The following is a 24,863-nucleotide window of genomic DNA, read 5'->3' on the forward strand; positions in this document are numbered from 1 at the left end:
GGAACAAGGTGTGATGCTGATCTGCCCTTGATCTGATGCAAGGTGTGATGCTGATCTGCTTGCACTTCGCCGAACATGGGCTGCATCATGTCTTCACTAGCAGCGGAGTGTGTGCTTGTCCCCTCCCGCGTCCCCTGTGACACACAGACCCGTTGGCTTCTGAAGGCAGTCATTGAGCAGATACTTGTTCTGCCTCACTTCCCCCAAAGCCGCCTCCCATTGCTGCCAGTGAAGTTTAGCTTATGTAGCTAGGGAGTGGGGGGCTTTAAAACCTCATTTCTGGTTCCCCCTTTTCTGTGTGCCCCCTAAGGCTGCGGGATGATGCTCGCCTTCCCAAGCATCAGGATGAAGGCTCAAGCCTTAGGTTTGCCACCCAAACCCCTCCAGTCTAATCAGAGAATCATAGAAGATGAGGGTTGGAAGGGACATCAGCAGGTGTCTAGTCCAACCCCTGCTCAAAGCAGGACTAACCTCAGCTAAATCATCCCAGCCAGGGCTTTGTCAAGCCGCAGCTTAAAAACCTCTAAGGATGGAGGATCTACCACCTCCCCCAGGTAACCCATTCCAGTGCTTCACCACCCTCCTAGGGAAAAACCTTTTCCTAATATCCAACCTAGGCCTCCTCAACTGCAACTTGAGACAGTTGCTCCTTGTTCTGTCATCTACCACCACTGAGAACAGCCTAGCCCCATCCTCCCTGGAACCCCCTTTCAGGAAGTTGAAGGCTGCTATCAAATCCCCCCTCATTCTTCTCTTTTGCAGACTGAACAAGCCTAGTTCCCTCAGCCTCTCCTCATAAGCCTTGTGCCCCAGCCCCTTAATCATTTTTGTTGCCCTCCGCTGGACTCTCCAACTTGGCCACGTCCTTTTTGTAGTGGGGGGCCCAAAACTGGACACAATACTCCCTGCGGCCTGACCCTGTTCCTTCAGCACTGCGGGATGTTCACCTCCTCCCCATTCTGTGCTGCCCAGTCCTGTAGTCTGGGAGTTGATCTTATCTGTGAAGACAGAGGCAAAAAAGGCATTGAGTACCTTGGCTTTCTCCACATCCTCTGTCACTAGGTTGCCTCCCCCATTCTGTAAGGGGCCCACACTTTCCCTAATCTTCCTCTTGTTGGTAACATACCTGTAGAAACCCTTCTTGTTCCCTCTCACGTCCCTTGCTAGCTGCAACTCCAGTTGTGCTTTGGCCTTCCTGATTTCATTCCTGCATGTTCAAGCAGTATTTTTATAATCCTCCCTAGTCATCTGACCAAGCTTCCACTTCTTGTAAGCTTCTTTTTTGTGTTTAAGCTCACCAGAGACTTCTTTGTTAAGCCAAGCTGGTTGTCTGCCATATTTGCTATTCTTCCTGCACATTGGGATGGTTTGTTCCTGCACCCTCAATAAGGTCTCTTTAAAATACAGCCAGCTGTCTTGGATTCCTTTTCCCCCTCATATTAGCCTCCCGGGGATCCTGCCCATCAGCTCCCTGAGGGAGTCAAAGTCTGCTTTTCAGAAGTCCAGGGTCCGTATCCTGCTGTTCTCCTTTCTTCCTTTTGTCAGGATCCTGAACTCGACCATCTCCTGGTCACTGCTGCCTATGTTACCACCCACTTCTACTTCCCCACCAAATCTTCCCTGTTTGTGAGCAGCAGGTCAAGAGGAGCATGGCCCCTAGTTGGCTGCTCCAGCACTTGCACCAGGAAATTGTCAGCGACGCTCTCCAAAAACTTCCTGGACTGTCTGTGCTCTGCTGAATTGCTCTTCCAGCAGATGTCAGGGTGATTGAAGTCCCCCATGACAACCAGGTCCTGTGACCTGGAAACTTTCCCTAGCTGACTGAAGAAAGCCTCATCTACCTCGTCCTCCTGGTCTGGTGGTCTATAACAGACACCCACCACAACATCACCCTTATTGTTCTTGCTTCTAAACTTAACCCAGAGACTCTCAACTGGCTTATCTCCAGTTTCATACTGGAGCTCAGAGCAATCATAGTGCTCTCTTACATACAGTGCAACTCCTCCCCCCTTTCGCCCCTGCCTGTCCTTCCACAACAGTTCATACCCCTCCATGGCAGTGCTCCAGTCCTGGGAAGCAGCACTGTTTGCATCAGGAGGCCTCCTGGCAGCAGAGCGTCCCTCCCACAGCCGATAGACAGGGCAGTGATCCTCGCCTGGATTAGACAGGTGTGTGACAGGGCCCCCGTGCTGGCTGGGAGGGAGGGAGGGATTGACGCACAGGCTATGCTGTGCGCGGCTAGTCCTCGTGTAGCACGGCCAGGCTGCCTTGCTCTGGGGGGTGCTGCTGGCCGAGTGTTAACAAGGCTGCTTCTCACCAGGCTTAATGACAGAGTGAAGAAGAAGAGCCTGACCTCATTTGAGAGGGATACGATCCTCAGTAACATGACAGGGCAGCTGGATTACAAGGGCTTTGACAAGGCCGACATGGTGATCGAAGCTGTGTTTGAGGACATCGGCATCAAACACAAAGTGCTGAAGGAGGTGGAAGCGGTGAGTTTTCCCATCTCTGAACGGCTTCTGCCCAGCATATGGCATGTGTATGGCACAGCCTGCCCCACCCTCTCCAGGGGACTATCAGGTCCACTCCGTATGACGCAGCTCACACTACCTGCAGGAGGTTACTCGGACCTATCTAGCTTCAGTGCCTGGGAGGGCTGCAGGGAACAGTTTTCCTGCTCTGTCTCACCAGTGCTTTTTGCAGGCTTATGCCTGTCGTTGGCCTCTTGTTTCTTGGGGGTTTGAAGTGCAAAGGGGGTATCTCACCTACACCATCCCTCCTTAATCCCTTGTTTACCACCTCATGCTAACTTGCTTCTTCCCCACTTGCTGTTCGTTGCTACCAGGTTAGTGGTCTTAGCAAGTTACTCTTTGTGTTAGAAGAACTGGTCTCTGTTCCTGTATGGTGCTGATTGGGGTGCGTTGGCAGAGCCATGTGGGCCAAGGATTGGAATAACTTTTAGTCAGATTGTAGGAGCAGTGCGTTGAGGAGGAAATCTGGTGTTGGCAGTCACAGCACAGGGCTGGGAGTCAGATCAGGCTTTGCCATGGACTTGGAGTTGCTGAACATCTCTGGCTTCAGTCTCCATCTGTAAAACTGTCCCACCTACCGAGGTGTTACGCAAAAGAGCTCAGATCCTCTGGTGACGGGTGCTAGACATGCACAGTGATACTAGGAGTCCTGGAAGGATTGCTGAAGTCCGCTTGTACGTGGTGTTTATGGTGCCTGTTCTTGTTTCCGTAGGTGGTCCCCCCTCACTGTATCTTTGCCAGTAACACATCTGCTCTTCCAATCAGTCAAATTGCTGCTGCTAGCAAAAGGCCAGAAAAGGTGAGTACCAGAGACCCTCATGCAGTTCACACAGAGCAGCCTGGCACAGAGCGGTGAATGCCAGCAGATTGTATTTTCCAGTCTGGGGGTTTGCTGTCGGAGGCAGTCGTGGAGAGGTGCAGATGGTACAGCTCATTTTCTGTTGGCAGCAGGAAACAAGCCGATGTGAGCTCCCCAGTGCAGTGCTTTGAATGAGCTTTTGTACCTGTCTGCGGATACGTTGCTGAGAGGAGTGAGGCGTGGGGAGATTGGTACTGAACTGCTGCGTCCAGTTCTGGTGTCGGTACTTCAAAAACTCGGTTGAAAAATTGGAGCGGGGTCAGGGAAGTGCCACAAAACTGATTCAAGGGCTGGAAAAAATGTCTTAATGAGACTTAAAGAGCTCAGTCCGGTTAGCTGATCAGACCGAGGTGACTTGCTTAATGCGCAAGGACCTTCGCAGGGAGAAAATACCAGGTACTAAAGGCCCATTTAAGAACATAAGAACGGCCGTACTGGGTCAGACCAATGGTCCACCTAGCCCAGTGTCTGCCTCCCCACAGGCTGCTGCCAGAGGCTTCAGAGGGAATGAACAGAACAGAGCAATTATCGAGTGATCCTTCCCGTCATCCAGTCCCAGCTTCTGACAGTCAAAGGCTTAGGGACACGTGGAGCAGGGGGTTGCATCCCTGACCATCTTGGCTAAAGCCGTCGATGGACCGATCCTCCATGAACTTAGCTAGTTCTTTTTTGAACCCAGTTAAGCTTTGACATTCACAACATCCCCTGCAACAAGCACCACAGGTTGACTGGGGGGGCATGTGAAGAAGTACTTGCTTTTCTTTGTTTGAAACCTGCTGCCTACTGATTACATTGGGGGACCCCCTGGTTTGTGTGTGATGTGAAGGGGTAAATAACGCTTTACACCGGTGACTGCGATTAGCAAATGTCTCCAACAGCCAGTGCTGGGACACTAGAAGGGGAGGGCTCTGCGTTACTGCGGAGGATTCTTTTGTGGGTGTCCAGTAAGTGGGTCTTGCCCACATGCTCAGAGTCTAACTGATCACCACGTTTGGGGCTGGGAAGGAATTTTGGGGGTTTTCACCTTCCTCTGCAACATGGGCCGTAGATCACTTGCGGATTTGAAATCGAGTAGATGGTGAATTCTCTGTACCTTGACGTCTTTATAACAAGCTTTGAGGACTTCCATAACCTCTGGCCGAGTTACTGGCCTATGATAGGAGGGGGTGGGTGAGGGTCCGTGACCTGTGACATGCAGGAGGTCAGACTCAATGATCATGATGGTCCCTTCTGGCCTGACAAGGATGGAGCTTTGCCTTTCGAGATCGAGAAAATGCTGCACATCAGACGGTCTTTACTCCAGCTAGAGCTGGGTATGTTCTTGTGGAGTAGTGTAGTGACCGAACGTCAGGCACTGCATGCGCCCTCTGGGACCGGAGGGGCTGGCGTGCTGCAATGAGCTAACCAGAAGGCACTGGTTCACGTGGAAGCGGTTACCACAGCTAAGCTTGCTCTAAGGCGAGCCTGTGTTGCTAGTGGCAAGGACTCTTCTTCCGTTCCTGTAGCAGTGAGTTCAGGAACCTGCCTTGGGACTCCAGGAGCAGCAGGGGGAGGAGGTGCAGCGTACGCTGTGCCATAGTGCAGATCCTTAGCGGCTGTTTGTTTCCATGACACGAGCAGGCGTTGCTATGGGGAGGGGGGAGCTGGAGGCAGTGTGACTGGCAGAAAGGAGCCCACTGCTGAGTTGGAGGAGAGCAGCACATTGAGGGCAAGTATGGGCTGCGGTCAAAGAACCAAAGCGATGTGCAGCTCAAATGGCTTCAGCGGGTTCCCTTGCCTCCTGCAGGGGGCCCGTTCCTGTCTGCGCTGGGCAGAGTCCGGGCAATGGAAGTGTTCCCTTTGTTAGGTCAGGTTACAAGGCCGTCACTCAGTCTGTGGCAAGGGGCTCACCAGCTCCATCTGGGTACTTGGTGAGCGGGGCTCGGCTCCAGGCCAGCTCTGAATGAGCCATCGGTACAGGGAATAGTTCCTCTCCTCGGTTCTCAGTTACTTACCACAACAATCGCTCTCTGAAATGCAGATTGTTCAAACTTGCAAATGAGCTTCCTCCATTTCCTCTTGCGGGATAAATTGCCCGTGTGACCATGCTTTATGGAAAACCAGTCGGGTGTCAGTTAACTAATTAACATACCTCTGTGAGATTGCAGTCTGCAATGCTAGTTAAAGGTGCCTCTGTCGTGTTAGTGCAATGTGTAGCTTCCAGCAGGCGTGAAGAGGACAGCCTGATTACATGGCTGCATTAGTCAAATAGACTGCAGAACTCAATAATGTAAACTTAAGTGATGTTCCCGTAGGAGGGTTGCCCTTACCTCTCTATTAGTGTCTGAAAATGAACCGATCTGTGCTCAAATTCAGAGCATCTCTGTGCAGCAGCTACAGAAAACCCAGGCTGCGGCACAGGGAATTCATTCAACATTGGTAGCTCTTTATAACCACTGCTGTAGCGTTTGTTTGTTTTTTTTCAGTTTCCAAAGCACTGAACAGGCATTAGTCCCATTCCCCGTCTCCCCCAGTGAGTTCCTAGGTCTGTCCATAGCCTTGCCTTACAGAGGGGAAGGCAGCACAGACATCATGTGGCTTGCCCAGTGGCTGAGCTGAGACTACTAGAGTACAGAAGATAGGGCCTTCAGTGACCATTAGCCAAGATGGTCAGGGACGCGACCCCATGCTGTGGGTGTCCCTCAGCCTCTGATTGCCAGATGCTAGGACTGGGCCCCTTGATAATCGCCCTGATCTGTTCATTCCCTCTGAAACACCTGGAACCAGCCGCTGCTGGAGGACTAGATGGACCGTTGGTCTGACTCAGTGGGGCTGCTCTTAGGTTCAGATAATGCTGCTGCCTCCAGGCTGTGTGACATGCTGATGTTCACACCCTGCCTTGCTAGGGAGTTGTATATTTGCTTTAAAAAAGCCAAGCTTGAGTCCTGTGGGAAAAGGAAATAGACCTTTAAGTGATATTTTGCTTAATACTTGGCCACTGAAGTTGAGTGCAGAAGACATCTCTCCATTCTGACAACTCCAAGGCTGAGATTTTCCCGTTAAGTTTCCTTAACCAAATTAGGGACCATATCCTTGGTGTAATAAACAAACACAACTCCACTTCTAGGCCACCACGTCAAATCCCTCCTGAGGTTTTAGAAGCTTCTGTCTGAAACCAGTCTGTGTCCCTAATGGAGAACTTCACACCTAAAAACCACTACAAAAACCAAACGTCCGGAAAAGCCTCCATAGACGTTGTACAGCACATTGCTGCTTCCTTCGCTGAATTCTCAGTGATCTTTGAGCAGTACGGTTGCAGGGCCTCCAGAGAAATGTGTGACTCTTACTAGGATATCAGGAAGGAGGCACCTTTGAGAGTCTGCCTGAAACCAGAACTGTGTGTTAGCCTCCGAGCTGTGTCCAGAGAGCTGCAAAGCAAGGTCCATGCCTTATTTTCTGAACCCTAAACCCTTCCGCCCTCCTTCCTCCCGCGGCAGGTGATTGGGATGCACTACTTCTCCCCGGTTGACAAGATGCAGCTGCTAGAAATTATCACCACGGACAAAACCTCCCCGGACACAGCTGCCTCCGCCGTAGCTGTGGGCCTCAAGCAGGGCAAGGTCATCATTGTGGTCAAGGTAAAGTACTGCCGCTCGAGATCCTGGCAGTCCCTATACGGCTGAGAGTGTCCAAGGTGGTCGCTGGTTAAAGAGGAGCTTGGAAGCCTTTCAGGCTTGGTCGGGGGGGTTGAGTTGCTCCAGTGTTAATGGCTTAGCCCTGGGACTAGGGAGAGTTGGAGACATTTGTCAGACCCTGGGCCTGGTCACTCCCCCGTCAGTGAGAGCAGGTGTGTGGGGCTCTCTGAGCCGGCTCCCTGCAGTGCTGGGAATGGTCTGTCTGGTGGTAATACTGTGGTCAGAGCCTCTGACTTGACCATTGGTCTCTGGAGAACACTCACCTTCTCTCTGACTTGACAGCAAAGGTGAGTGTTCATCTTGTTCCCCCGACTGCTGCTTGGGGCAGTTCATGTGCTAGGTCACGTCCCTTCCTATTCGCTGCCCCCCAGCACAGACTGGGCTTGGTGTGAATTCCACAAACGTGGTACAAGAACAGACCCTGCTTCTAAACTGCAGAACTCTGGCCGTGACCCACCCAGCTCAATGGGGTCTCTGGCCGCTGTTGTGCGACATGCGTTTCAGGAGCTTAGCAGGAAGCAGACGTTTGAGGAGCTTCCCGCATTCCTGTATCTTCCACTCAGGTCAAAACAAACTGTTCTAGGAGTTGATGGTTCTAGAGCATTGAAAATCCTGGGCAGTTCAGTGTGTCTGAAATCTGGCTCCATCTCGGTGGAGAAGCAGGGCTTGCAAAGTAACTAGGCAGGGGATCCTTGATGTAGCAGTGCTCCTGACACTAACCTGCCTTGCTGTTCCATTTCCCCTCTCCCAGGATGGGCCAGGTTTCTACACCACCAGATGTCTGGGGCCAATGCTGGCTGAAGTGGTCCGAGTGCTCCAGGTGGGTATTGGAGGCGAGCGTGCTGTGGGGAAGCACCAGGGCAGCTGCCAAATGTTAAAGGACACCAGATTCTCCTGCTTCTCCCTATAAAATCAGGCTGGCCCTAGAAGGGGGTATGAGAGAAACTGTCTTCTCCCTGCCTCCTGGACTGGGCAGACCTCTGCAGCCCCAGGGCTGATGCAGGTTAGGTCTCTGTAGATGCCTCCCCACCCTTCCCTGCATATCCATTCTCCAGCTCAGTGCGGGCAGTTGCTTTACTTTCCCTGAGATTATGCGCACAGGTGCTTGGTGTGTAGCAAACACCCCCGGTGTCCGTTTTGGGAGGATGACAATGTGCCCACCAATCCCTGGATCCCAGCCTGCCGAGCGGCTGGTGGGATTGTTACAAAGAGGAAGTGGAGAAGGACGGAGGGGAGGGAAGTCATTCCTGTCACTTGACTTGGGATCTCTTCCTCTGATACCGAGTTCGGACACAAAGCATAACCTCGGATCGTCTGAGAGCTCCTTTACCATGGGGTTACTGCCTGAGCGTCCAGCCGGCCACCGGGCTCTCCTACCCAAGAACCCGCAGGCAGCTCAGATGGTGCCACGTTGTACATGAACTTGTGTAGAATTTTTGGCAGCTCCAAGCTGCCGTTCCCCTGGTACCGGAAACAGGGATTTGCCTGGAAAAATAAGTGGTGGTTGCCACCCACAATCCCCTCTGAGCCCTGACCTGTGGTGCTGTCTGCTGGTGAACGTCACACCTGAAAGAGCAAGTCCCTGAACCCCTTTGCCTTCGATGATGTCCCCACCTATCCGCTAGGAACCCCTGCCTCTCTGAGGGTTGAGTCAATGTAGATCTGGTAAAGCTCTTTGAGATCATTGGCTGGAAGGCCCTAGTGAAAGACACACATTGTACAGCGAAGGGGCAGAGTAGTCCTGAGAACGGGCAGGAGGCATTGAGTGGCAGAAATGTCCCCTGGATGGAACAAGGGTTTGAGCTGGGAGAGCAGCAGGTTCTAATCTCATCTCTGCCACGGCCTTGGTATAAAGCTTTGGGCAAGTTGTTTATCCTCTGCCTCAGTTTCCCCATGGGGGAACGCTTGCACATCTGCGTGAAGCCTGGGGGTCACTGGATGGACCAGAAGAGCAGAGGTCTTCACGAGCCTACGCTCGGACTGTGCGCACTTTGGGGCTGGGGCAGGCGCTTTAGCACAGTGGGAGCCAGGTCCAGGGCACTGGCTCCTAGGTGCTCCATTGGTACATAAAGTCCAGTGCTGTGCCCCCGGCCACTGGCTGACACTTGAAGGGGGACCCAAAGAAATCTGCCTGGCTACAGCTGGCTGCAGCATCCCCAGACATTTTAAAACTTCCTGGGTTTGCGCCGTTCCTGGTTCCTGCCACCGTTTGCCTATTTCCCTGGAAGGGTGTTTAGCTGGCAGAAGCCAGATAACGTCTAGATTGGCCAGAGGCTGAAATGTACCAGCAGGGACTAGGCCTGTGCTGTTGGCTGGGCCCCGGGCGGTAAGGCTCTACGTCTCCACCCTCGGGGACGCGAGAGGCCTGTGTTCTCCTGAGTGCTCACCGGCCTTTGCTCCCCCTCTGCCCCCACAGGAAGGCACTGACCCCAAGAAAGTGGACGCCCTTTCCACAGCGTTCGGCTTTCCCGTGGGCGCCGCCACCTTGATCGACGAGGTGGGTGTGGACGTGGCCACGCACGTCGCGGAGGATCTTGGCAAGGCCTTTGGCCAGCGCTTCGGGGGAGGCAACACTGAGCTGTTCAAGCGCATGGTGGAAAAAGGCTTTTTAGGTGAGTGGCCCCGGTTCTCTTGTTCGGTGCCAGCCCCTCTTCTCCCTTTGTCCCAGGACCGGGCTGCCCATCGTCCTCTCCAGGGATACACCAACTCGCTGCTGAAGGGCCCCTGTGAGTCCTGGTCCGAGGAGGCTGGTTATTGACCGCCTGCTCCTGGGTGGGGCTGCAGCTCAGCTCACCCCACCCCACCCCAGTGACATGGGAGTCGCATGAGATGCAGCTGTGACAAAGCAACTGCTGGCCACCAGAGGCCGCGGTTCCCTGCAGGTGTGCCCCAGGGCATGCCCCTTCACCAGGGGCTGCTCGACAGACAGCTGGACTGCGTGTTCCAGCCTCCCAGGGAGTGGTGTAGGCTGGGACCTGTAGTCGAGGCGGGCTCCGTCTCTTCTGAAGGCTGCTGGACTGTAGACATGGGCTGCAACTGGCCAGCAGCTCCACTTGGCTCACTCCGGTCTCAGTTTTGGGATGTCCCGTGAGCCCAGTGGGTTCCTGCTCGGAAGCCTTGATGAGATGCGAAGGCCGGGGAGGGTCTGCTGTGGGGAGAGCAGTGGCAGCCGGCCGCCCCGCCTCACCTGTGCCTTTGAGCAGCGTCAATCTTAAATACCGGGGAGACTGGCAGTGCCGGCTGCCTCCTGGCAGGGCCCCACAGATCTGCCTGACCACCCCTCCCGCTTGCCTGCCCCTTCCCTCGGGACGTGAGCTGTTCCCATCTCCAGTGGGCTGAGATCCAGACGTCATCTGGCTCCCATCACTGAAGTACAGGGAAGAGGCTCCTGGGTGGCATTTGAGGTGGGGGTGGCCTCTGGTCCCCTGGGTACCTGCTGCTGGTGTCGGCAGAGAAGCACATACCTGAACCGCCGTCCGTATGGACCAGGCAACCCATCGGATCAGTGACAGTTGGAGGGCTGCTCCCCCCAGCTCAGCCGGTGACTGATATCCCCCCCCTTCCCCGGCAGGCCGCAAGGCAGGGAAGGGTTTCTACGTGTACCAGGAAGGTGTGAAAAACAGGAGCGTGAACTCCGGCATGGACGAGATCTTGGCACAGTTCAAGGTGCCCTCCAACCCCGAGGTGTAAGTATGAACCCCAAGGAGGGGGGGGGGCAGCGTGGGCTGGCTCTGGGCACCCCACCTCTCCCAAACCAACTCTTCTGTTGCCTGCTGCTGACACACCCCTGGGGCTGGTCCCCTGTGGGGACTGGCACGGGCTGTGCTGGGCATCCAAGCAGAGCAGCCCTGGGAGCTGGGGCCAGGCCCTCTGGCCAGTCTGGTGCTTGGCTGATCTCCAGTTTAACTGGCCACCCCGCACCCCTAGGGCACTAGGGGGTCACTGGCAGCGGCTGGGTGTCTTGGGGAATGGCCAGTGCCCATGGGCATGGGGCTGTACTAAACGGGACGCTGGTAATGCACCCCCAGGCTTGGTGCTAGTTAAAGGGGGATCGGTACGGTCCCTGGCCCCTCTATCTGGGACAAGGATTCTCAAACGGGGGGGTCAGGACCCCTCCAGGGGTGGCGAGCTGGCTGCCCCGTGCATGGCTGCAGAGCTGCGTGGCCAGAGAGCAGCGGCTGCTGGCCGGGTGCTCTGGGGGCAGCGCAGGAGTAAGGATGGCATTGGGGGGGTCGTCACAGCCTGAAATATTTTCAGAGGGGGTCCCAGGGAAAACAGTTTGAGACCCCCTGAGCTAGGATCCGCTACGCTCTGAAAGCAGGTCTGTCGCGGGGCCTGCCCGATCTCTGCCTTACCGGGGGTCCCCAGGCTGGCCCTCGCTGCCGGCTCCAATCAGGAGGCCGCTGCACACCGCCTGGCACTCGGCAAGCCGTGGCTGCCCTTTCCCTGCCGCCCCCGCACGCTCCTCACTGCGTCTCGAGGCCGGGGCTGCCCCTGGCGTCTGCCCCATGGCCGCTCTGTGACCTGAGGACTCTCGCTCTCTTCCAGCTGCACCGAGGAGGACATCCAGCTGCGCCTGGTGACCAGGTTTGTGAACGAGGCAGCAATGTGCCTGCAGGAAGGGATCCTCAGCAACCCCGTGGAAGGAGACATCGGGGCTGTCTTTGGCCTGGGCTTCCCGCCCTGTCTGGGAGGTGAGTGGCTTGAGTGGCCTGGGAGCAAACACGGGCGCCCAGCAGGGCAGTGAACTAGCCCAGTGGGCCTGTGCCCACCAGAGATCTAGGTCTCAGCCCCCGTCTGCTGGGAGGGGCGTGACGTGCGACCGAGCCAGCCCCTAGCATGGGTGCGGGGTTTGGCCAGTCTAACGACTGTTGCCTCTGGAGCTTATTTTGCTTGGGAGGCCCGGAGGCTGGGCTGGAATAAGCTGTGCTGGCTAAAGCGCCGCTTCTCCTTTAAAGCTGGGGCCGTGCAGCTACACCAGCAAAGCCTGCCCCGGGTGGCTCCGGTGTAAGGCTTAGTCTGCACTGCAAAGCGCTGTGGGCACAGCTGGGCTGGCTGGAACTGTTCAGTGCTGTATCTAGGTATATAATCCCCCCCGCCTTGCCCCCAGCCAGGGTAGCTGTGCCGCCAGAAGCCTTGGTTTAGATGCAGCTAGGCCCACAGAAGAGTCTCTCTGCTGAGATGGTGTCCCTCGGGGAGGGGGTGTCACTGTGCTGGTGAAAAAACTCCTCTCCTGCCTTACGCCGTCTCCTTCGGGGGGCTCTGCAGCATGGCTATACCGGCCCAGACTGTAGTGTAGACAAGACCAAGTAACAAGTGAATTGGACATGGTGCCGGTCTGCGTTTACACTGCATTGTCTGGGGTCCTGGGAGTGTCGTGAGAGCTTGAAGCTGTGCCTGGTTCCCGCCCGTGAGCGCTGAACTAGTCGGCCGAGAGCCCGCCACGAGACTGGCGCGTGCATGGCAGGCGTTCAGCGATGTGGGGGGAGTTCGCCATGGGGCAGTTGTCTAGGACACGGCGAAGCGTGCGCACCGCTCCGGGACGGGCTGCAGAGACCAGGGATCCTGGGCTTCTGTTGAAACTGCCCTGAGGGGCGAGCTCTGCGCAGTCCCCCGCTGCCGCCTGCAGACCCGGGGCATGGCGGGGACGAGAGCACAGCTGATTTTAACATGCGATTTCTGACCCGGCTGGGCATGGCCAGGGTAAGCGCCTGGGGCCCAGGATTCAGGGGCTTGCCTTCCCCTGCTGTTGCCTACAGCCCTGTCGAACCTCCTAGCCAGCCGCTCGACCACGCTCTCCTCAGGCTCCTTCAAGCAGCTGCTGTGCTCGGTGTGGGCAGGGTGGGCGTGCTGAGACATGGAGCAGGGACTGAATTCGCCTCCTGGCTGTTCCGGGGAGCCTGCCCCCCCACACCCGAGCAGAGCTCAGCCCCCAGCCCAGGGGCGGGCTCTAGGATCGAGTCTGGCGTCTTGCCCCTTCTCCCGGGCGTGGCCTGGTTCCCCACGGGCTCTGCAGCGGTGACTTAGTCCCGTGTTCTGTGGCAGGTCCTTTCAGATACGCAGACTCCTTTGGAGCCAAACAGCTGGTGGACAAGCTGAGGAAGTACGAAGCCGTCTACGGAAGCCAGTTCACGCCGTGCCAGCTGCTCCTGGATCACGCCAAAGACCAGAGCAAGAAATTTCACCCCTGAGTGCGTCCGCGTGCCTCCATCCCTAGATGGACTCGCAGGGAGAGGCCGGGGGGAGCCTGCTTGCCAGCCAGACGGCGCCGTTCTCTGCCAGTTCATCTCCGAGCGATCGGGGTGGGAGGCAGTGAACTGTCCTGAGGTTTGGAGCCCACGAAGTGCCTTAGCAGCTGCTGCCTCTCAGGCACTCGGTCGCCCTCGCCCGTCTCGTTGGAAGATGCCCCTCGCGTTTGAAGAAGGGGGGGTTTGCGTTCAGCCTCTGCACACTGTGCCCTTCAGAGCCGTCCGTCCAGCCTGTGGCGTTAACCGCCTGGCCGCGGCCCACGGCAAACGTTTAACAATAAACCACCCAGCTCTTGATTTCGGACTCTGCCTGCTTCATCCTGTCTCGCTGGGGAAGTTGCCGGCCTGGGCCCTTGTGTACAGAGGGGTGGAACCAGGGGGCGGGTGGAAATCAAGCAGTGACTCCAGGGTGGGCCTGGCTGGGGCGGGCAGTTTGCTGAGGTGTGAAACTAACAAAGGGGCCCTTGGAGTTAATGGAGGATGTGGGGGGGGAAGCGGAACAACAGCCTGTTCTGTCCCCTCTGGCGTAAATCAATACCCAGCCTCCAGCCCTTGTCTGGCGCGGCTGGCGGCCTGCGGGGTTAGCCTGGCAGATGGACCCTCCTCTAATGGCAGATCAATCCCCCAAGGCCAGGAAGGTCTGCTGGGGGAGAGCTTAATTTAAACTAGAAGGCTTTAAATCTCTGCGCACCTGTCACTAATAGCAGGCCGGCCCCTCCCACCGGGGTGCATGGCGCAGACCCCGCAGGACATGGTGCTCCGGCTTCCTGTAACAGACCCCTCGCCCCCAGCAGGTGCCTCTCCCTCTCCTCTAGCTGTTACCGGAGTGAAAACGGGGGGCTGGGAGCCTGGGCCTGAGCCCCTCGGGTGCCAACCACCCCTAGTCCTGCTCCCACCGCCTCCCAGAAGGAAACGTTCCCTCTGTTCGGCTCTGGCCACCTGCCCCAGTGAGACACCCCTTCCCCCCTCCAGGCCTGTTAGCTGGCTGCCCAGCTGCAGAGGTCACCTCCACCCCTGGGAAGTCGGGGTCCTCCTGGTTTTCCAGGGGACGGGGCTGTACATTCGCACCTGCCGGAGCTCTGCCCCCTCCGCCCCTCCTCTTCCCTCATCGTGAGCTGCCTGCCTTGTTCCAGCAGCTCCCGGCTCTGTGAGCACCGCAGCCGGGGCCACGTTAACTGGCTGGGGCGTGGCTCCCCGCCACCCTCTTGTAGCCAGCGATGGGTGGAAGCTGGGTCCTTGCCCTGGGCCGTACGCAGGCTACGGCAGGGAGCCGTCAGGCTGTCAAAGGGCCGAGATTGATGCCCAATGCGGCTACGGGCTGCCTCTCTCTCCCCCTCTGGGGCAAGATCTGCCCCCCAGCACCACTTGCTGCACTAGCATCCAACTAAGCCTGGCTGTGACCCACCCCCTTTGCAAGAGGTGGGTCCCCTTCTTCTCCCCCCCCCCCCCCAGCTGAGCTTTCCCCTGGGGCCAGCGGGAGGGAAGCAATGGGAAGTGGCCCTGCCAGCTCCCTGTTCAGGGAGCTCATGCTGAGTCTACACTGCAGCCTGGGGCAGCTTTCTCTTCCCTCTGCTCTCAGGCCTGTTCAGGAGGGGGCTGAGTCTCTGCTAGGCCCTGCCTCCCCCTGGGGCTGGGAAAGGTGGGTGACCAATGCGGGGTGGTTCCCGGCACCCACTCATCAGAGCCTGCGGCTTTGTCCTGCCAGGGAGTTTGGTGCATGCTGCTCTGCCTCTGCCGTCAGGACAGGTCTTGAGCCAGTTTCTTGTCCTGCTTCCAGCCGTGTCTCCCCGTGGACTAAAGCCAGGAGCAGGGAAACCTTCCTGGGGTCTCAGCCCTCCTGCCTTGGGCCGTCACCCAGGGCAGCCCCTGCGCTGGGTGTGGTGGCTAAAGCGATCTCGGCCCGTGGGGCAGCTGTTGTAACTCTTCCTACGAAGGCAGGTGTGGTGCGTGGCCAGGTCCCTGCCCCCCTTTGCCATTGGCAGCGGCCGTGGCGCTGTTAAAACGCAGACTGGCAAAACGCAGACTCTGGCTTCTCAACCGCACGTTTCCCTTTTTCCCCGGGTCAGTTTTCAAGGCCGAGCCCCGGGTGGATTTCAGCGAGGCTCCCTGGCGCCTTGGCCAGCCCGTGCCCCCAGAACTGGATTTCTGAGCCTCTGCCTGCACTCCCTTGGGCCCGGTGTCCCGGAGAGGCCCAGCCGCTCATCGGGGGCCGGAGATCTGACCCCCCTCCCCCCCCCCCCGCCAGCTTCTTTCATCCCGCCTAGCTGAGCGGCCCTCCCGCCCTTGCACACACAGCCGTCCCCAGGGGCTGGGGCCTCCTTTTCACACCTTTATTTCGCTAATCCGCCAGGATTAAAATAAACCAGTAGAAACAAACAAGTCCGGCCCCGCCCGGTGGGGCTGCATTAACACAGACGCGGGCTGAGCGCCTGAAACGAACCAGCTGGAGCCAAGCTCCTGGGGAGAGGAGAGGGCGGCAGGCCAATAAATACCCAGGCCCCTCTGGCAGGCGAGTTAGCCACGCTGGGGCCGGAGTGGCCGTGGCCAGCTGAGCGCCAGGCCCTGGTTTAGTTCCCGTTACGGGGTTGGGGGCAGGCACAAGTGGCCTGGAGCCGGCAGCGCCACGGGGCGAAGGCTGTACACAAGGCCACGCTGGTTTCCAGGCACGGGGGGCTGGGGGCTTGCCCCGAACAGAAGGTGCTAACGGCATCGTGGTGCAGGCCGGGGCGGCTGGGGCGGGTCCCTGCCCCGGGTGCTGCAGAGGCAGCTGGACGGGGGCAGCCGCCCGGCAGGGGGCTAGGTGGGGGATAGGGGAAGAAGCGTGGCACCTGCACCACTGGCTGGGGGCGGGGGGGGGGGCTGCCAGCCCAGTATCAGCCAGCAGGGCGGGACGGGTGCCCCACTTCCCAGGACCGGGCCCCGGGGCTGGCCACGGCGCTCAGCGCCAGCCTGGATCCTGCCCGGTGCCGCGGGCTCCTGCGCCCGTCGCCTGGGCCCGGGAAGCCGCGGGGGGGGGGAGCAGGAACCACTCGTGCCTGGCCTAGGGGAGGCAGCGGGACCTGCGAGGTGCCAGCCCCGGCCCGGGGGGCAGAGCCTTGACGAGCGGTTTGGGGCTGGGGGGGGAGCTCCAAATCCCTCCCTTAGCCCCATGCGGGGCAGCGTGGGAGTGTCTCTCCTGCCCCCTCGTGTGCGGAGATCGCTGCCCCCCCCCCCCCCCCAGTGGTACCCGGCCACAGCAGCCCTGGCTCCTGGCCAGCCCCCAAAGCCCCACAGGGCGGAGCAGCTCCCCCTTACCCCCCCATTCTGCCTGGGTGAGGGGCTGCGGGGGAGGCCGAGCGTAAAGCTCTGACTGAAAGGCCCCCCCAGCGCCTCCCTGAAAGCAGCCTTGTCCCTGCCATGGCGCCGGGTGGGGGCTGGGCAGGGGGGGCATCGACCCAGCCAGGCAGGCAGCTTCCTCCAGTCCAGCAGCAGCAGGACCATGCCCCTGGGGAGGGGGGGGAGGCGGCTGCAGCCCACCCAAGACCCAAGGAAATGAATTGCAGCGAACTCCGTGAACGCAGCATGGCAGCTCCGCTATTCACTGCAGGCGGGCAGGCCTGGCCCTCAGGACACCTGGGTCCCACTCCCAGCTCTGCCACCCGCCCGCTCGGGCACCCTGGGCAGGTCACAGCTGCCCACCCGGGGGGGTGGGTGAAGTAAGGGGGGGGGCCCAACATCCCCAGCTCCCGCGCGGGATCCGGGCCCCAGGCCCCATGCAGCGGTCAGCAATGGGCCCCACTGCTGGGGGCCTCTGGGTGGTGCAGCGGGAGGATGGGCCCGTCCCGGGCCGGTACAAAGCACGCCCAGCCCCACGCATCGGGCAGCCCCAGGCGGGCAGGGGGCCGGGCGTGTGCAGCGTGGGGTGCTGGCGTGCACGGCCAGGGCCGGGCGGGGTCCATGCCGCGGAGGGGGGCTCCGTACCCGCCCCCCGCCCGCTAGACCTTGGGCCGCCAGCCCTTGATGAACTGCCGGATCTTGGTGACCTGCAGCCGGGGCAGGCGGAAGTCCTCGGCCAGGATCTCCTCGCTCAGCTGCACGAAGATGCTGCCGTCGATACGCTCACGGGCGAAGCCGCTGACCACGTCCTCGGCCAGGCCGATGAAGCGCAGGCAGCGGGACACCTCCTCCACGCCCAGCGCCGCCAGCTCGGCCGGGGGCTGCCAGGCCGAGCCGTCCCCGTTCAGCCGGGGCGGGCCCGGCACGGGGCCCAGGCTCTCGCCCGCCACCAGGCGCGGGGCCGAGGCCGGGGGCGCCTCCACGACGCCCTGCGGGAGGTAGGGGCGGGGGACGCCCCCCTCGGCCCCCCGCCCCGCCACGGGCGGCAGCGGCTCCGGGCCGCGGAGCGCCAGGGTCTCCGCCTCCAGGCTCCGGGGTGGGCGGGGCGGAGGGGCGGGGCCAGCCTTGCCCCGCCCCTCCCGGCTCCGGCGCCGCTCCGGCTCGGGGGAGGCGTCCGCCGAGGGCTGGGAGGTCTCTGCCGCGGCGGGCGTGGGGGCGGAGGGGGGCTGCGGCCACTCCAGGGCCTCCAGCCAGTCGGTGGAGGAGGAGAGGCTGGGCGCGTAGGCGGGGCTGGCGAAGGGGTTCAGGGCCCCGAAGGGGGCGAAGCGTTTCTGGGGGTGGGGGGCCTTGAGCCGGGGGCAGCTGTGGTAGGTCTTGATGGCAGAGGCGGCGCCCCCCAGCAGGGGCACGGAGCGCCCGCTGGCCACACTGGGGCCCGGCTCGGCGTAGGCCCACGGGTCCGACCAGGACGTCTGGCTGGGCTGGGCGCCGGGGGGCAGGGCCCCGGGCAGCTGGCGCCCGGCCGAGTCCCCGGCCTTGCAGTCGCCCCAGGTGCAGGGGTAGCAGTAGAGGGAGTAGGAGTCCGGCGAGGGCGAGCAGCTCCCGCTCCGCGGCCCTGACCTGCCGGGAGGAGACAGAGGGTCAGGCGACAACGGGCCCAACCCACGCCCGGATCTGCCTGGACCGGCCCCCGCTTTGGCAGCTCTTGGCCGAGCGGTGGGGACAGCCACCCCCCCCCCCCTTCGCGGGGAGACGCAGCGGAGACCGGCCGGCAAACCGATCTGGGCAGATCTGGGATGGGGGCCAGGGCCACGTCCCCTCCACTTTGGGGGCTGCTGAAGCTGCCGGGGTCAAGAGAGGAGGACCAGACCCAGTGAGATCTAGGGGGCTGTGGGGGCAACTCCCAGGGCAGAGATAAGAGCCCCCCCCCAGGACGGCAGAGGGTCCCAGCTGGACTGGATGGTGCTCTGGGGTGGGATGGCACCTAGGACGTCCCATCTATGCCTAATTTATAGGAGGCTGTGGTGTTGCCTTCCTGTGATTGGCTTACCCCCCTGGGTGAGGGCGGGGCTACAGGAGACGATAACCCCACCCCCCTCGATCCACAGCGGCCCATGCTTGTGTGTTACATTGGGCCGGCCCACACCCCGGCCCCGATTCCACGCCGTGCTGGTGTCAGGCGGTGGCTCAGAGCTGGGGCGGTCGAGGGCCGTGCCGGCGGGGCTGACCCAAGCTGGAATTTGACCTGGACACAGGATTTAACACCCCTGTGCTCGCGGCAAGAGCCCGCAGCAGGGACCCAGGCCGTGTGAAAGCTGCCCCACCCCACAGTGGCCAGCCTGGGCACTGGCTCGACACCATCCCCCCTTCCCTTCCCCCCAGGCTGCCCGGCCCCGGGAGCTCACTCACCCATCGTGCAGCCCGGACGAGTAGTAGGAGAGGCTGGGGCTGGGCGAGTGCGCCGGCTGAATCTTGGGGAAGCGCAGGGGGACGGGCGGGCTGGCGGTGGCGAGCGGCCGGCTGCCTCGGGGTGGGACGGGGGGCGCATTCAGCAGGCGGCATTCCTCCCGCACCTGGAAGACAGGAGGCGCTGGGGATGGGGCCAGCCCAGAGCGAGACGGGCGCTGCCCGCCCAGCGCGGCCCGAGGCCTGGGCTCCACGTTCGCGCTGGACCCCCAATGCCCGGCCCACCTGCGCTGCAGTATAAGTGCTGGCGACACGGGAGCTCGGCCCCCACCAGGCCCCAGCTGGGACCAGGAAGAAACTCCTCCCCGGTGTCTAGCCCTGCTCAGTGGAGCGAGGGGATGCTGGATCTGGGGGGGCCTCGGGACTGCGCCTGCATCTTCCAGTTCCTGGGCCACACCCCAGCAGCGCCTTCTTGGCCATCATCTTTTATCAGCTGGGCAATAGCCTTGGACCCCACCAGGTTCTCGCCCTGGTCAGGGCCCAGGACCCCGCCCAGCCCAGCCTGTCTGCAGCCAAGCAGCTCTCAGCGCAGCCCCCCAGAGCTGCAGCTAAGTCCCAGCGTCCCCCTGGGCAGCAACGCACCGCCCGCAGCCACAGCCCCACGCACCCAGGGCCTGGGAGCAGGCTGCCGGCTCAGCCTAGGCAGCGATGCAGAGAAAGGCCGAGCCGGGCGCTTTCCAGCCCAGATGAGTGCAAGCCACCGGGTGCGGGGCCCATAAAACCCTGCTTCGACGGCTCAGCCCAGCCGGCGTCTCCCCAGGCGGCAGGGAGCGGAGTGGGGGGTCCCCGGCAGGGGATTGCTGGGGCGCACGAACCCAGAGCGTCAGTCACCCGCCCCGTGCAGACACCTGCCAGCGGGGCCAGCCCCGCGTCACTGCCGCAGCCCCCCGGCTGCTCCGCACCGATCCCGGTGACCCAGGGAGCAAAGCCCTGGCTGGCGGAAGTGAGGGGCCACTGGCCCACGTGGGGGGCACCCTCCTCCCCCCCCCCCCCCCCCCCCCAACGTCCTCAAAACATGCTTCTGCTGGGCCAGCCTTTTAGCCCCCGGCCGCCGCTCGTCAATAGCCCCAGGATCGAGCGGTTCTCAGCCCAGCCTGCCCGCCTGGTCTGCGCACGGTCCGAGCGGGATCCCACCCGGGGCGCCGGCCCCGCTGGCAGAAGCCAGGCGTCTCTGGCTGCCCTGCCTTGGGCAGAGAGCGCATTTGGCCAAGGCTGCGGCGGGGTGCAGGGACGGTGCAGACTGAAGGACAACCTCACCCCAGCTCGGGCACCCGGGGCCGGGCAGGACGCCTGGGTTCTCCCCCGGCTCTGCCGCTGCCTGGCGGTGGGAGCCGGGCTCTGTGTCCAGCGCGGGGCTCATGGGGGTGGCGTCGGGCGCGCCCGGAGACCCAGGGGCCGCAGCCGAACGCTGGCATCGGCTCACGGAGGCAGCAGCGCCCAGCCAGCCGGGGAGGGGGTCGCTTACCGCTTCGGATTTAGGCGGGACGGGAGGCGGCGTCTCGCCCCCCGGCGCCTCCCCCGGCGGGGCGGGGCGGTGGGGGGAGCCCCCCGGCGCGGCGGCGGCGAAGGAGATGAGGTCCCGCTGCCCTTTGCTGGAGCTGCCCAGCCCCGGCGGATGGCTGCCGGGCTCCGAGTACTTCCCCGGGGGCGGGTGGGTCCAGAGCTCCTCGTAGGGGATCTCCAGCGGCTCCTGAGTCCTGAACTCCAGCTCGGCCCAGTCGGGCGTCACGTACTCCCGGTCCGGGTCGGAGAGGTCGGACGGGGCCGAGTGCTCGCGGCGGGGCAGGAGCAGCGGCTGGGGCAGGGGGTCCGGGTGGCTCGGGGCGGCCGGCTCCTCGGGGGGGTGGGCCGCCCCCCCGCCGTAGATGCAGAGCGAGAGGCGCTGGAACGCCGGGGCCAGCTCCTCGCCGGCGCAGCCCTGGAGGCAGAGGCGGACGCGCCGGGGGCTGGCGCACTCCTCCGCCAGGTCGGGCTTGGCCTCCCGCACGGCTCTGGAGTACTCGTCCGGGTTGAAGCGCTCCTGGCAGAGGGCGGCGCTGTCCCGCACCAGCTTCTCCAGCTGGGGGTCGCCCCAGAGGGCCCCGTCGGGCAGGGCGAAGCGGGGCATGTCGGTCAGCAGCAGGAAGTGGAAGGGCACCACGGCCTCCTTGCGCAGGATACAGCAGAGCACCACCGTCTTGGAGATGATGCTGACCAGCTTGTAGCAGTGGCCCTCGCGGATGGCGTGCAGGTCGTAGGGGTTGCGGGCCGGCCGGCGGGGCACGGCCACGCTGACGGGCAGCCGCACCTTCTCGATGATGCTGCGGACCGTGTGCTCCCCCTCCCGCATCTGCAGCTCCAGCGGGCTGCGGGTGCTGAAGCGCCCCTTGCACTGGAAGGGCAGGCTCAGGCTTTCGTTGGTGCGGTGGTTCATGCAGATCAGGCAGGGCATCTTGCCCTTCGCCTGCCTGGCCCCCGGTGGGCCCGCCTTGCCCAGCCTGCGCAGCAGGGCGTTGAAGCGCGACTTCTCCTTGGCCGCCTTGGCGCAGAGGAGCTCGGCCTGGCCCATGGGCGTCAGCTCGTCGCCCGCGTGCAGGGTGAAGTTGTAGACCTCGCTGTCCTCGCTGAATTCCCCGGACACCACCTGCGGGAGGGGAAGACACGGGCACCGGCCGTCAGTGGGGCCGGAGAGGCAGGGGGCACCGCGGGGGCTGGGAGACACAAAGGCGCCGGTGGGTGAAAGGGGCTGGAGCAGCAGATGGCACCGGGCGGTCCCCAGGGCTGGGATGCACGTGGGCCCTGAGGAGTGAATGGGGCCGAGAGGTGGAGGGCACTGGAGACATGGGGGCTGGGAGGCAGACAGCTAAGGAGGGGTGAGTGGGGCCAGAGAGGTAGCTGGCACCAGGGACACGGGGGGCTGGGAAGCACACAGGCCCCGTGGGGTGCATGGGGCCGGAGGCACTGGGGGGCAGGGGCTTGGGAAGCACCCAGGAGGCCCAATGAGGGAACAGCCGTGTCCGTGGATCAGACGAGCGTCTCGGGTCCATGGGCGAGGACACCAACCGCCCAGGGCGCTACATGCCTCAAGCTGAGCGGGCCGAGGCCGCGGGTCCCGAGCGCCGGGTTCCTGCAGGCCTCCAGCACCTTCCTCTGCACAGCCGGTGCCAGCCAGCGGATACTGGGCCGGCTGAGTCCCGCCTGTCCCACGGGACCTGCGCCCAGCCAGCCTGGCACCGGGGAGGTCTGCTGGCAGTTGGCGGGCCGGGCCCCGGCGTGGCGCTGACCTTCACGCTGAAGGTGATGGCCTCCATGACGAAGACGCGGTCCGGGAAGATGCTGGCCACCTCCTCCACGCTGTTGAAATACTGGACGGGTTCTCGCACGTCCCGGTCCTGGTCCAGCAGCTTAAACTTCCCTGCAACGGCCCAGCGCAAACCCCGGTTAATGGCTAGCGGCCCTGCCCAGAAACCCAGCCCCACGTACCCCCAGCCCCACGCCCAGGGGCTCCCAGCAGGTCCCCTCTGCGCCCCCCCAGGGCAAGGGAGCCGGCTCTCCAGGGAAGGGTTGTGGCGTCACCTCCCAGTGGGACAGGCCGGCCTTGGCTGAAGACGGGGACTGAACGAGACGAGACCCGGCAGGGGTTGCCCGGCAGGGCTGTCGCAAAGCCGTGCACACTCTCGCTCCCGGCACCTGGCCCGGCCAGCCTGTGTGGACGCCGTGCGCCCAGGAGGCGGTTTCTCTCCGGGGAGCGGTTGCCAGGTGCTGCAGCGTTGGCTCTGTGCCGCCATCTCGGACCGGCGTGAGGCCGTGGGGCGGAGCGGCCCCTGGGAAGCGGGCAGTGGGGTTTGGGCCCCGATTGCTGTGTGCTTTACGGAAGAATATCCTGTGAGCCCGGCACTGAGTTCTCCTCCGCTGGGGCACGGACCTGCAAGGCCCTGAAATTTGCTCCCGCAGGGCACGGGGCGTGGGGGGGGGCACATGCTGGGATTCCTTCCCGGGGGGACCTTCCCGTTGGGAGCCAGGAGACCCACCTCCCCTTTCTTCACAACCGGACCCAGGCTCCTCTGGCTCTAAGAACAGGTTCCCCTGAGCAGGGACCTCACGGGAGTGTGAACGCAGCTCAGCGCCCTCCCCGTCCCCTCCCCACGGGCCCGGACCCCAGCTCGGTCGCTGGGCGTCTTCGATGGAGCTGCGCAGCATGTGCAGAGGAGGCGGGGGGGGGTCACCTAGCGACAGCCTGTGGGTCCTGCCGCCCCGGATCCTCACCTGGGGAGCTGACGTTTGCACACGGCTGATGCAAGCCCAGGGCGTCAGTGCAAAGCCAGCTCCAGGGGATGCCTCAGGGGGTGGCCAAGGGGTCCTGTCCATGAGAAACGCCAGCAGGCAGCACTGAGCACCTCCGCGCTTCTTCCCCCCCCCCCCCCCCCCCCGAGAGGGTCCCCTCAATACAAATATCAGGGTTTCCTGCCCCAGGCTCTGTTCCTGGGGCAGCCCCGGGGCTCCCTCCCTCCTCAGTCTGCAGCGGCACGGAGCCCAGCCAAGCAGGGTGTCCTCATGGCCCTGGGAAGAATGGAGAGGGCCCGGCCCCCCCTCAGAGCAAGGCCAGCCCCACAACACGTGGGCGCAGAGCCCCGCACAGGGGATGCCAGGGAAGACGCGAGGCGGGTACCGCAACTGATGGAAAGGTGCCCAGATGCTGCCCCGATGGGTGCCAGGGAAGAGCTGACCAGAGATAATGATGCTCCCAGCCCTCCAGAGGCCAACCAGAGCCAGGCCCGCCCCAGTGGGAGCTCACTCTCGGGCCAGCCCCCTCCTTGCGCCCAGAGAAGTGCCCAGTCGCCCCTGCTGTTACAGCCCGGGGCTGGGAGGACGTGGAGCTGCAGAGAGATGAACGGGCGGGAAGGATGGTCCAGTCCGTGCAGCATCTCTTGGCAGGGATGAGGTGAACGCCCACCGCTGGGATGTGGGAGGAAGGGCTAGTGCTGTGGGGCCAAACCCCTCCCGCGGGTCGCTCCAGTGACAAGTGGGGATGATGAATTTGGCTTGTGATTTTTATCCCTATACCAGCAAAACCCAATGACCCCCATCAGCCCTTCCCAGGGGTCGGTCCTGGGGCCGGTTTTATTCAACATCTTCATCAATGAGCTGGAGGATGGGGTGGATTGCACCCTCAGCAAGTCTGCAGATGACACTAAGCTAGGGGGAGTGGAAGATACCCTGGAGGGTAGGGATAGGATACAGAGGGACCTAGACAAACTGGAGGATTGGGCCAAAAGAAATCTGATGAGGTTCAACAAGGACAAGTGCAGAGTCCTCCACTTAGGAAGGAAGAATCCCATGCACAGCTATAGACCGGGGACCGACGAGCTAGACAACAGTTCTGCAGAAAAGGACCTGGGGGTAACAGTGGATAAAAAGCTGGATATGAGTCAGCAGTGTGCCCTGGTTGTCAAGAAGGCTAACAGCATATTGGGCTGCATTAGGAGGGGCATTGCCAGCAGGTCACGGGAAGTGATTATTCCCCTCTATTCGGCATTGGTGAGGCCGCATTTAGAGTATTGTGTCCAGTTTTGGGCCCCCCACTACAAAAAGGATGTGGAGAAGTTGGAGAGAGTGCAGCGGAGGGCAACAAAGATGATTAGGGGGCTGGAGCACAAGACGTATGAGGAGAGGCTGAGGGAACTAGACTTGTTTATTCTGCAGAAGAGAAGAATGAGGGGGATTTGATAGCGGCCTTTAACTACCTGAAAGGGGGTTCCAGGGAGGATGGAGCTAGGCTGTTCTCAGTGGT

General features: G+C 61.7%; 2 protein-coding genes across 2 annotated transcripts in view; one reads left to right on the forward strand and one right to left on the reverse strand.

Annotated features, from left to right (window-relative positions):
• HADHA (hydroxyacyl-CoA dehydrogenase trifunctional multienzyme complex subunit alpha) overlaps nt 1-13,609 on the forward strand; it is a 40,772-nt gene extending 27,163 nt beyond the window's left edge. The window contains exons 13-20 of the mRNA XM_067550470.1: nt 2,321-2,492; nt 3,244-3,330; nt 6,867-7,007; nt 7,816-7,884; nt 9,481-9,676; nt 10,636-10,750; nt 11,613-11,758; nt 13,110-13,609. Of these exons, the coding sequence (XP_067406571.1) occupies nt 2,321-2,492; nt 3,244-3,330; nt 6,867-7,007; nt 7,816-7,884; nt 9,481-9,676; nt 10,636-10,750; nt 11,613-11,758; nt 13,110-13,255 (1,072 nt within the window). The 3' untranslated portion in view covers nt 13,256-13,609. The remainder of the gene's footprint in view (nt 1-2,320; nt 2,493-3,243; nt 3,331-6,866; nt 7,008-7,815; nt 7,885-9,480; nt 9,677-10,635; nt 10,751-11,612; nt 11,759-13,109) is intronic.
• Nucleotides 13,610-17,131: 3,522 nt separating this feature from the next.
• The window catches only part of GAREM2 (GRB2 associated regulator of MAPK1 subtype 2), a 34,235-nt gene continuing 26,503 nt past the window's right edge, over nt 17,132-24,863 (reverse strand). The window contains exons 3-6 of the mRNA XM_067550560.1: nt 22,357-22,487; nt 20,559-21,716; nt 19,037-19,200; nt 17,132-18,247 (exon numbers count right to left, since the gene is read on the reverse strand). Of these exons, the coding sequence (XP_067406661.1) occupies nt 17,287-18,247; nt 19,037-19,200; nt 20,559-21,716; nt 22,357-22,487 (2,414 nt within the window). The 3' untranslated portion in view covers nt 17,132-17,286. The remainder of the gene's footprint in view (nt 18,248-19,036; nt 19,201-20,558; nt 21,717-22,356; nt 22,488-24,863) is intronic.

Source organism: Emydura macquarii, unplaced genomic scaffold (genome assembly GCF_026122565.2).
Source record: "Emydura macquarii macquarii isolate MOO-44397 ecotype Brisbane River unplaced genomic scaffold, CSIRO-AGI_Emac_v2 contig_1300, whole genome shotgun sequence".
Taxonomy (NCBI): domain Eukaryota; kingdom Metazoa; phylum Chordata; order Testudines; family Chelidae; genus Emydura; species Emydura macquarii.